Source organism: Ascaphus truei, chromosome 8 (assembly GCF_040206685.1).
Source record: "Ascaphus truei isolate aAscTru1 chromosome 8, aAscTru1.hap1, whole genome shotgun sequence".
Classification (NCBI taxonomy): domain Eukaryota; kingdom Metazoa; phylum Chordata; class Amphibia; order Anura; family Ascaphidae; genus Ascaphus; species Ascaphus truei.
The window spans coordinates 73,137,149-73,148,518 of NC_134490.1; the positions used below are offsets into that span (position 1 = coordinate 73,137,149).

The window sequence follows — 11,370 nt, forward strand, 5'->3', positions numbered from 1 at the left end:
GTCAGTGTGGCCTATCAGTGAGGTTGGGAGCAGACAGTGTGATGCAGGATGTAGCGGGGAGCTGTGCTGGGGTACACTGTCAGTGTGGCCTATCAGTGAGGTTGGGAGCAGACAGTGTGATGCAGGTTGTAGCGGGGAGCTGTGCTGGGGTACACTGTCAGTGTGGCCTATCAGTGAGGTTGGGAGCAGACAGTGTGATGCAGGATGTAGCGGGGAGCTGTGCTGGGGTACACTGTCAGTGTGGCCTATCAGTGAGGTTGGGAGCAGACAGTGTGATGCAGGATGTAGCGGGGAGCTGTGCTGGGGTACACTGTCAGTGTGGCCTATCAGTGAGGTTCGGAGCAGACAGTGTGATGCAGGATGTAGCGGGGAGCTGTGCTGGGGTACACTGTCAGTTTGTGCTGGGGTACACGGTCAGTGTGTCCTATTAGTGAGCAGAGACACAGCCTACTCCCCACAGGGCAATGTTGTTTTCCAGGAGTGGCACAAGTGAAATACAATAATGCGCATTGTGTGTCCCGGAGGTGGTCACTGATTACACGTTACATTATGTAGATTTATTAACGTGAACCTAAATAATCATACTCGCTACCTGCATTTGCTGAGAGTACAGGATTACTAGCGACTTCTCTGTGTGACACACACACTTCTATACAAGGTGTCCTTGCTCACAGTGTCACAGTGTCAGTGTCACAGTGATACTGTGTGCAGGTCTGAACGCATATACTTATAATGTAATTACAGGCACAGACTGTTCCAGCTTCTCTCGGTTCCTGAATCTATAATCCCCCAGAATAGAAACACTGCCCCTTTATACAGCTATTTATCCCAAATGATGAATCTGAGAGGTGACTGTGTGACAGTGTGGGAGGCTGAGGAGGGACAAAGACAGCGCCACTGCGAGGGAGGGTGAAGAGGAGAGTGTGAGGGCGACAAGGCACAAGAGCTGACAGTCTGCCATTAGATTTCGCAGAGTGTGAATGGTTCTTTTCTCACCTGACCATCGTGGATGTGTCGTGCGCGCGTCTGGGTGTGAAGACTGCCTCGCACAGGGCAGTGTCTCAGTCCCCTCGCTGGCTTCTTCCTCTTTTCTACTCTCGGTCTCTGGTCCTTTCCTTGTCTGTCTCTCTGTCTCTCTCTCTGGCACTCACACATTCAGATAAATGAATAACGGGGAGCCCTAAACGATACCTCTCTCCACAAACTACTGTATGCATGTGCCTCTCCCTGTGGCAGGTGAGATTTCTCTCTGTGACTCTCCCTCTCTCGCTCCCTGTGCTTCTCTCTGCTTCTCTCTATCTCTGTGTCTCTTCTCTCTCGGACTGGAAGCTCTCGCTCTCTCTGTTTCCACTTCTCTTTTTAGCAGGTCACTTTACAGACATTGTGTAACCTCAGAGACTGACACAATGGCAATGCAACGTTACCAAGACAAACACAGTCAGGGAGAGAGACAGAGCGAGGCACAGAGCGAGAGAGAGCGAGAGAGAGCGAGAGAGAGCGAGAGAGAGAGTGCAAGGTACAGGAAGAGTCCCTCACACACACACGGGCCTCTCTGTTTATCTCAGGTGAGTAGTGGAACTAAAACACCTCCCTGGTTACTAGGTAAATGCTCCGCCCCCAAGAGCAAGAGTGTGTATGTGTAACACGCAGAGCAGTGTGTATGTGTAACACGCAGAGCAGTGTGTATGTGTAACACGCAGAGCAGTGTGTATGTGTAACACGCAGAGCAATGTATCTGTAACACGCTGAGCTGCGTGTATCTGACACGCAGAGCAGTGTATCCAACACACAGAGCAGTGTTTATCTGACACACAGAGCAGTGTTTATCTCTAACACGCAGAGCAGTGTGTATGTGTAACACGCAGAGCAGTGTGTATGTGTAACACGCAGAGCAGTGTGTATGTGTAACACGCAGAGCAGTGTCTATGTGTAACACGCAGAGCAGTGTATCTAACACGCAGAGCAGTGTGTATGTGTAACACGCAGAGCAGTGTGTATGTGTAACACGCAGAGCAGTGTGTATGTGTAACACGCAGAGCAGTGTGTATGTGTAACACGCAGAGCAGTGTGTATGTGTAACACGCAGAGCAGTGTGTATGTGTAACACGCAGAGCAGTGTGTATGTGTAACACGCAGAGCAATGTATCTGTAACACGCTGAGCTGCGTGTATCTGACACGCAGAGCAGTGTATCCAACACACAGAGCAGTGTTTATCTGACACACAGAGCAGTGTTTATCTCTAACACGCAGAGCAGTGTGTATGTGTAACACGCAGAGCAGTGTGTATGTGTAACACGCAGAGCAGTGTGTATGTGTAACACGCAGAGCAGTGTCTATGTGTAACACGCAGAGCAGTGTATCTAACACGCAGAGCAGTGTGTATGTGTAACACGCAGAGCAGTGTGTATGTGTAACACGCAGAGCAGTGTGTATGTGTAACACGAAGAGCAGTGTGTATGTGTAACACGCAGAGCAGTGTGTATGTGTAACACGCAGAGAAGTGTATATGTGTAACACACAGAGCAGTGTGTATGAGTAACACGCAGAGCAGTGTGTATGTGTAACACGCAGAGCAGTGTGTATGTGTAACACGCAGAGCAGTGTGTATGTGTAACACACAGAGCAGTGTGTATGTGTAACACGCAGAGCAGTGTATCTGTAACACGCAGAGCAGTGTGTATCTGACACGCAGAGCAGTGTATCTGTAACACGCAGAGCAGCGTGTATCTGACACGCAGAGCAGTGTATCTGTAACACGCAGAGCAGCATGTGTGTAACATGCAGAGCAGCGTGTATGTGTAATACGCAGAGCAGTGTGTATGTGTAACACGCAGTGCAGTGTGTATCTGTAACACGCAGAGCAGTGTGCATGTGTAACACGCAGAGCAGTGTATATGTGTAACACGCAGAGCAGTGTGTATGTGTAACTCACACAGCAGTGTATCTCTAACACGCAAAGCAGGGTGTATGTGTAACACGCAGAGCAGCGTGTATCTATCAAGCAGAGCAGCGGGTATGTGTAACACGCAGAGCAGTGTATCTGTAACACGCAGAGCAGGGTGTATCTGTAACATGCAGAGCAGGATGTATCTGTAACACACAGAGCAGCGTGTATCTGTAACACGCAGAGCAGCGTGTATCTGTAACACGCAGAGCAGCATGTATGTGTAACACGCAGAGCAGTATCTGTAACATGCAGAGCAGTGTATATCTGAAACACGCAGAGCAGTGTGTATCTGTAATACGCAGCGCAGTGTGTATCTGTAACACGCAGAGCAGTGTGTATGTGTAACACACAGAACGGCGTGTATCTGTAACACGCAGAGCAGCATGTGTGTAACACGCAGAGCAGCGTGTATGTGTAATATGCAGAGCAGTGTGTATGTGTAACACGCAGTGCAGTGTGTATCTGTAACACGCAGAGCAGTGTGCATGTGTAACACGCAGAGCAGTGTATATGTGTTACACGCAGAGCAGTGTGTATGTGTAACTCACACAGCAGTGTATCTCTAACACGCAAAGCAGGGTGTATGTGTAACACGCAGAGCAGCGTGTATCTATCAAGCAGAGCAGCGGGTATGTGTAACACGCAGAGCAGTGTATCTGTAACACGCAGAGCAGGGTGTATCTGTAACATGCAGAGCAGGATGTATCTGTAACACACAGAGCAGCGTGTATCTGTAACACGCAGAGCAGCGTGTATCTGTAACACGCAGAGCAGCATGTATGTGTAACACGCAGAGCAGTATCTGTAACATGCAGAGCAGTGTATATCTGAAACACGCAGAGCAGTGTGTATCTGTAATACGCAGCGCAGTGTGTATCTGTAACACGCAGAGCAGTGTGTATGTGTAACACACAGAACGGCGTGTATCTGTAACACGCAGAGCAGTGTGTATCTAACACGCAGAGCGGTGTGTATCTGTATTACACAGGGCAGTGGGTGTCTGTAATACGCAGCGTGTGGCAATGTGTATCTAACACGAGAATAGTAGTGTGCATCTGTAACGTGTGAAGTGTCAACAGGAAGAGCAGTGTGTGTTATATCTGTGACACGCAGAGCAGTGTGTATCTGTAACACACAGAGCAGTGTGCATCTGTAACATGTGAAGTGTCTAACAGCAGTGTGTGTTATATCACAGAGCACTTCAGTAACCGAAAGGTAAGTGGAATAAGGAGACAAAGACTCAGGGTTGAGGGAATACAGGATAGAGAGAACATTTCAGGACAGAGGGAGGGATATAATATGAAGAACTTTATCGCTTTGCACTCAGCAGCTCCAGCCTCATATCTCCACCCTTGGCACCATACCACCACCATCCCCCTTACCGAATTTAAGACCCATCTTAAAACACACCTGCTTAACGATGCATATGGGTAGCTCCGTGGCTGATACTTTACACCTCATACATAAACCTTGGTCCCCTGCAGACGCACTTACCAAAACTCCCTCCTACTGTCTCTGTACGTTCTTCCTACCTACCAATTAGATTGTAAGCTCTTCGGGGCAGAGACTCCTCTTCCGAAATGTCACTTTTATGCCTGAAGCGCTTCTCCCCTTTGTGTGTTATTTGTATTATTTGTTATTTATATGATTGTCACGTGTGTTACTGCTGTGAAGCGCTATGTACATTAACGGCGCTATATAAATGAAGATATACACACATACATTACCTTTGATGTGGAGGAAAAGGTGATCGGAGGTCCGCCGAGCAGCCGAGAGCAGAAGAACCCCAAAGACCGTGAGACGAGACATGTGATGTCACGATCCAGAAGTGAACGCCGGGAGAGTGAGCCGGCGCTCCCTGGCTTCTTCCAGACGTGGAAAAGAAAGTGCACGCATCAGAGTACCTGTGACCACAGAGGAACATCACCCAAAGACCCCATACAATGCCTGTGTTGCATGTTCAAAAAGTGAGTGCAACAAGTTGTGTTTGTATGTGATTCAAGATAAACCAGTGTGTCTACACTATGGGATCCTTCTTTCTCTGTTCATGTGATTGCTGGGGGAGAAAACTACCTTATTCTGAAGATATAAAAGAAGACCCAAAGCATTATATTGTATCTTTATTCACTTGGAATATACACCTACTGTCATGGGCGTCCGCAGGAGGGGGCAAGGGGGGGCGCTTGCCCCCCCCCTGGATCACTCGCAGCCCCGAGATCCCGCAGGGCAAGCAGGGTGTCCGGCCTGCTGCCTGTGGGCCTGCTCCCCCTCCCAACGTGGGACGGAGGGTGGGGACCCAACCCAGCCAACTCAGCATCCACCGCGCGCGTGCGCCAACCCAGGTTCCCCCGCACGTGCCTCCTGTCCCAGGCAGCAGCCGGAGGGGATGCTGGAGCCGCCTGCCAGTCTGACGTGTCCCCCCCCCAGCCCACCTCCGCGCGCCAACCCAGCAGCTGCTGCGGGAGATGCTGCAGCCGCCCGCAAATCTCGCCCCCCCCCCTAGCCACCCACCTCCAGGCGCCAACCCAGCAGCATCCGCGAGGGATGCAGCTGCCCACCGCCAGTCTCGCGCCCGCCTCCATGCGCCAACCCAGCAGCAGCCGCCCGCTAGTCTCACGCCCCCCCCCCCTCCCAACACTCGGGAATGAGGTGGCTCTCATTGGTAGCACTACCAATGAGTTAAAATTATGCCCCCCCCCCCAAAAAAAAATTCTGCGGACGCCCATGCCTACTGTGCACATATTGTTTACTCTATTGCACTTTAATAGCACTATTATTGCACTGTATGTGAGCACTTTAATTGCACATATACTCACTTTAAACAGTGCTCCCCTCATTCTTTTTGCATACATACTACAGTACATGGGTAAGAGGGGCCATATAGGGATTTCTGTTTTATCCTGTTATTTTAGGAAACTGTTCTTCCTTTATTGTAATTGTATGTTCTTGTAATCTAAGCACTGTATTTTTATATATATTAAAATATTCAATAAATAATGCTTTGGGCTCTGAATAAACTGTTGCACGCTCTGGAGAGAGTATTTATATTATCTAACATATTTTGCTTACACAGATTTTTGTGTGTTACAGTAAGTGCATAGTTTTTTCTATACTAAACAGGGACATGAGACCCTGGCAGATATATGTTAATGGCATATTTTGTATACTTCCGGGTGGAGGCAGCAGATAGATATGATTGCAATTGAGTTAGCGGTTAATATTAAATAATTGAAAGTACCTTGCGCAGGAGAAAGGCGAGTTGACCAGAGTAGCCGTGTGTATTAACCCTGGTTGCATATCTAAGTCACATTCTCACTTGTGTGCTGTTCGTGACAGATGGTATATTGGGATGGATTGAGGGGAGATATTGTTAATTTGATGGTCCTTTGCGATGGTGAAAAGTGGGCCAGCTTGAGAGCTGTGTATTAACCCATGTCCCGTATGCAGGTCATGTGCTCACAGGTGTGCTGTACGTGACTGTCCTACAATGTACACGTCAGGAATCGGCGTTCTCCTCGCTCCCCACACAGAGCACTCCCTCCCCGCAGTGAGCACCGGGACACACAAAACAATCCTGCCTTACCGGCCTCCACGGCTCCTCGCCCCTGCCGCCGTCGCGGGATCACGGAGAACGCTCAGTCTGCACACTCTTATTCCTGTCCCCCGGACCTCAGGCTCCGCCCCCGCACACTGCACGGGCATACTCAGGTTACTAACAAGACTCACCTGGCCTGTTATGCCTGCACCAATCTGCAGTGTCTCCCTGTAGCTCTTCCTGTCCCACCTCCGTTCCTAATTGGACCTTCCTGCTTTATCTAGCTCCTCTCTGCTCTCAGTCTTTGCTCGACATAGTCTCTGTATGGAAGTACTTCTGGATTCTCTCAGTGTTTTCACAGGTTCTGACGCGGCTTGTACGACTACCCCCTCTGGCTCTCGATCTCGGCACTCCTTGGACAACGCCCTCACTGGTAACCCCTTGAACACGGCTTGGACTACGACCAATCTCCACTCTCCACTCCCTGACTTCGGCAAGGCATTCTTCACTCTATCTCTACAATACAATACCGGCAAGTATTGTCTACCATTCTACACCTGGCCTGGCAACGCTTTATACCACACTCCGGACACGCTCCCTTTGCTGCGGGTGCGTGTATTACCACTTCCCCCTTCAGCTCAGGGGACGGGTCTGGTCTGCGGGCAGCACCGGCGTAACAGTACAGTCCTCCAATGGTACAGCTCCAGGCTCTGTCTCTCCCTCCTTCTTACCATTCCCAGTCATTACTTTTGACTTATGTATATTAGTATTGTTACCTGTAGTCTCAGATTTTTCCAACCAGTCCTGTTTATCACAGCATCTCTACCTCCAAGATTTCGGAATCCGGTGTCTACAGGAAAACATATCGTCAGAAAAGGGGAAGAGTTCCCCGGGCTTCTCCTGCACAGGACAAGAAGGCTCCTCCTGGGATGGAGCGAGTAGACTGGGAAAATAGGGCCAGTCTCTGCCAAGTAAGACTGGGGCAAGGAGCCAAGGAGCGACTCCTACTTGTCGTCTGTCCACCCGACCCTTTATCTGTAGCAGGATGTTGGCAGTCGGTACCATTTTGTATCACCATGTATACATTCTATGCTCCACAGGGAAACATAGGAAAGCATTTCATGCGATAGAAGATCCTGGAAGATAAGGGCTTTCCCAGAGCCCGAATCCACAACGGCTTGGACAGATTTACCCCCATTCAGAACTGGGAGTAGCCACGGCTTGGAGATTTCTCTGGGAGAGGCTGTGGCAATGGTCCTCCCGGAGGAGCAATCCATCTGTGGGCACTGCATAGGACAGTCTCTATGCTTTCCACAGGAGGAAAATGGAGACGGCTATCTCACAGTAGGTTGACGTTGATACCACCTCAGCTGGAAGGGAGACTGGAGACCAAGTCCTGGTGTGTCGTCCTCTGAAGTTCCCTTCATTTGGCGATGACCCGAACTCTGGAAGTAGATGAGCGTCTTCGCGGGAACTGGCCTCAGGACCTCTCCGTTGTTGGAATGGTTGTTCCCTTTGTGGGGCTTGGTGGCACCGAGCTGGTGGGTTGTAGTGTTCATGCTTGTCTGGACTCCTCACTTGGGCATCAGCTGGAGCTGGTGGAGTCTGTGCCGTCAGGCCTAGGTTACTTTCCTGGTCCTCAGCCCAAAGGAAGTTTTCCACGAGCTGAACAACCAGAGTTATGGTTTTGGCAGCATGGCTCTTTACCCAGGAGCGTGCGGAAGGGGTTATCACCAGTAGGAATTTCTCCAGAATCAAGAATCCCCTCCTTGGTGTGCTGTTCAGGCTGTATCCACCTAGTACACAAGTCCAGTAAACAGGGAGCTATGACGCAGGGTCTCACCTTAGAGGTATATTTCAAGGTCCAGAATTGCTGCTGGTAGGTCTCTGTGGTCAGGCCTAAGCGATACAGAATTGCTGCTTTCCCCAGCTTATAGTCCATAGTCTGGTCTTCAGGAAGGCGGTGATATGCGGCCTGGGCTTCTCCTATGAGGAGCGGAGCCAATGTGGTTGCCCAGCAATCCACCGGTCAGTTTTGAGCAGAGGTAATCCTTTCAAAGGTTTAAAGGAAAGCCACTGGGTGATCTGCCAGCTTCATTTTCCCCAAGCGAACCAGTGTGTTGTCCGGAAGTTCTGGTCCGGCAGACCAAAGGGGACTGGAACAACAGTTTGGCCAGCCTTTCATCCTGTGCTGCCTGGTGCTAGGTTTGATGCTGGGCTTGCTGTTACAAGTACTTTCTGCTTGGCCTGCTCGTATATTAGTAGTTTGTTTTGCATGGCCTGTTTGTGCAGATACTTGGCCTGTTTGTGCAGACACTCCTTTAAAAATTGTTTCATTTTTTTTTGTGTGGCCCTTTCAGGGGGGGGGGGCTTTCAGAATTTCACTTCAAACACCATATGTTGCAGTGAGAACACAACAGGTGAGTTGTCTGAGGCTAGGCTTTTGTTCAGCCTCGAAACATGAAACATATAAGAGCTTACTTTCAGCATAGTATAACTGTCAACAAGAGAAGTCCCGAACAGGGCTGTACCCTTTGCCAGCAAGGTCCCGTCTTTAGTCCCATTAGGGCTGTGCCCTCCGTTGGGTAAATAGTCTTGTAGGTAAAACGGTTTTGAAAGTCCGGCGGTCTCACAGAAAGTATAGTCAAAATCATCTACCTAAACAGACCTTGTTCCAGGGTTTCCTCCTCTCCTCCTCTGAGCCCCAGGATGTATGTGCTCCTGGTTCATCTAGAACAGCGGAGCGCAAACTGGGGGGCGCGTGAATTTGCTGGGGGGGCGCGGGCGGTTGCAGAGGCCCCGCGCTCTTCCCCCAGGCATTTCATTAAATGCCGGGGGATCACGGGAGGCCCCTGCAACACTCCACTTACCGGGATTCCGCTGGCTGTGACGCATCGCCATGGCAATGCGGCGTCAAATGCCGCGGGCCATGTGATGTGACGTCACACGCGTCAAATGCTGTGGGTCACGTGACGTGACGCCGCAGCATCATTTGACGTGAATACGAGGTGGGGGGGGGGGAGCTCGAGAGCCGGGGAAGGGAAGACAGGGGGCGCAGCTTCATAAGTTTGCGCTCCCCTGATCTAGAACATAGACTGAGAGAGGAGCTAGGCTTTTAAAGCCCTCTAACGAGCCAGCTGACAACAGGCTAATTAACTCAGCCTGCTGTCAGGCTGGGATTTAACCCGGTCACTGCTGGACTTAGCAGCCATATATACGTTTGATAACTAGACAGGTTATCTACCCCGTCACAGCGGCCCTGGAAGACTGGAGTTGGCCACCCCTGCTGTAGCGGAACGCAAGACAGAAGGCCATAGTACTTGGCTTAGTTTCCTAGGCATCGAGATAGACACTGGGGAGATGGTTTTTCGATTGCGCATAGAAACAGTTATGCAGTTGCTGGTATTGGTGAAGGAGGTAATGTCCACTAGCAAAGTCATATGAAGAAAACGGCAATCTCATTGGGCCATCTAGTATTCAAATGTAAGATAATGCCTGTAGGCTGGGGTTTTTCTAGGCTTCTGGCTGCAGCCATGGTAGGGGCAAAAGGCCTCATTAGTTTGTGAGATTAGGAAAGGGGTTAAAGGCAGGTTTGGGAGCAGTTTCTAAAATGCTACAAAGGTAGGGCCAAATGTACGATATCCACCTGTGCGTATTAACCAAGCTGTTGGTGGTGTGTCTCATCAGAGGCCCATGTGGATTATATCAGTGGGGGGAGCCTGCGGTATGTGTGTACAGACCCCGCTAGAGTATATTTGAATACCTGGACTTCCATGAGTGTTGTAGGTCCGTCTCGGGGACCAGAGATCTCCTGCGGAGGGCTTTATTTTCCCAGAGACTTCATCTGCTGCCCCGAGGAGTGGGCTATCTGGAGATCCAAGCTTGGACGGGCTTCCGGGGGGACTTTGATTATTTGTTCTTCTTTGGGCCATCCAGCTTCGGCAGGTGGTGGGCACCACCACACAGGGCTAGGTGGCCAGGAGGCTACTGGCCACATTGGCCATTGTTCCTCTGGGAATCTGGGAAGTGGCTGGAGGACTCTTTCTTAGTGTCAGCTTGAGCCACTCACTTTGACTAAAGGAACCCAGGATCGCTAAACCTCAGCGACATCCTGTGGAAGTGATCAGCTCTTAACGGGAGTAGTTTCTAGTTTGTGTTCTGAGAGCTTACACTCTAGAGGGAATGAGGGACAATGTTGAAACAAAAGGTAAAGTGGCTGCTCAACGTGGGGCGGAGTATGTCTCAGGATTAAGTATTGTCCAGCCAGACAGCTTATCCCATTTAGGTTTGAGGGTGGGGCTATTAGGGGATGTTACATAGTGTGGAAATTAATCTAGCCGTACAATTGGTCCCAGTGGGGTAGATGTTAGAGATGTGTATTTTAGGCTTCCTTAAAAAAAAGAGTTTACAGGGTGTTTTTAAATGTCTGAAAAATAGGGGAGAGTTTGATGGTGTGTGGTAGGGAATTCCAAGGATATTTTTCACAGAGGTCTAATAAATGTGCTAGGAAAGACAACAAGAAAGAAAGAAAGTCCTGGCCAGGGAACATCCGCTAATGGACTATTCACTTATTTCTATAACTATTAATATATTATTTATTTATTGAACCACACATAAGTTATGGTGGGTATTTATTGAAAAAGTAGGAGAAAAAAGAAGGAGCACACAAAATATGGTGGTATCAAAAGATTACCAAATGTATTAATGCATCAGAGCGTTATGTAGTAACGTTTCAGGACAAAAGTCCCTTCCTCAGACCAAACACCTCAAAAGTGACAAACAATAAAACACCTATATATACCCCCAAAGGTCAAAATAATTACCTTCCCCAGGCAGCACCTAAAGTGCAGGGCTGCAGCCAATCTTCAACCTGATTGTGCACGCCCC

General features: G+C 49.6%; 1 protein-coding gene across 2 annotated transcripts in view; it reads right to left on the reverse strand.

Moving 5' to 3' along the window:
* Positions 1–1,548, reverse strand: part of PTPN6 (protein tyrosine phosphatase non-receptor type 6) — an 80,820-nt gene extending 79,272 nt beyond the window's left edge. Inside the window, exon 1 of one of the 2 annotated variants that reach the window (XM_075612646.1) lies at positions 1,192–1,548. In XM_075612646.1, coding sequence (XP_075468761.1) covers positions 1,192–1,217 — 26 coding nt within the window. In that variant the 5' untranslated portion in view covers positions 1,218–1,548. Of the gene's footprint in view, positions 1–996 lie in introns of both variants that reach the window. The other variant, XM_075612647.1, reaches the window with a different exon arrangement.
* Positions 1,549–11,370: the final 9,822 nt, after the last annotated feature.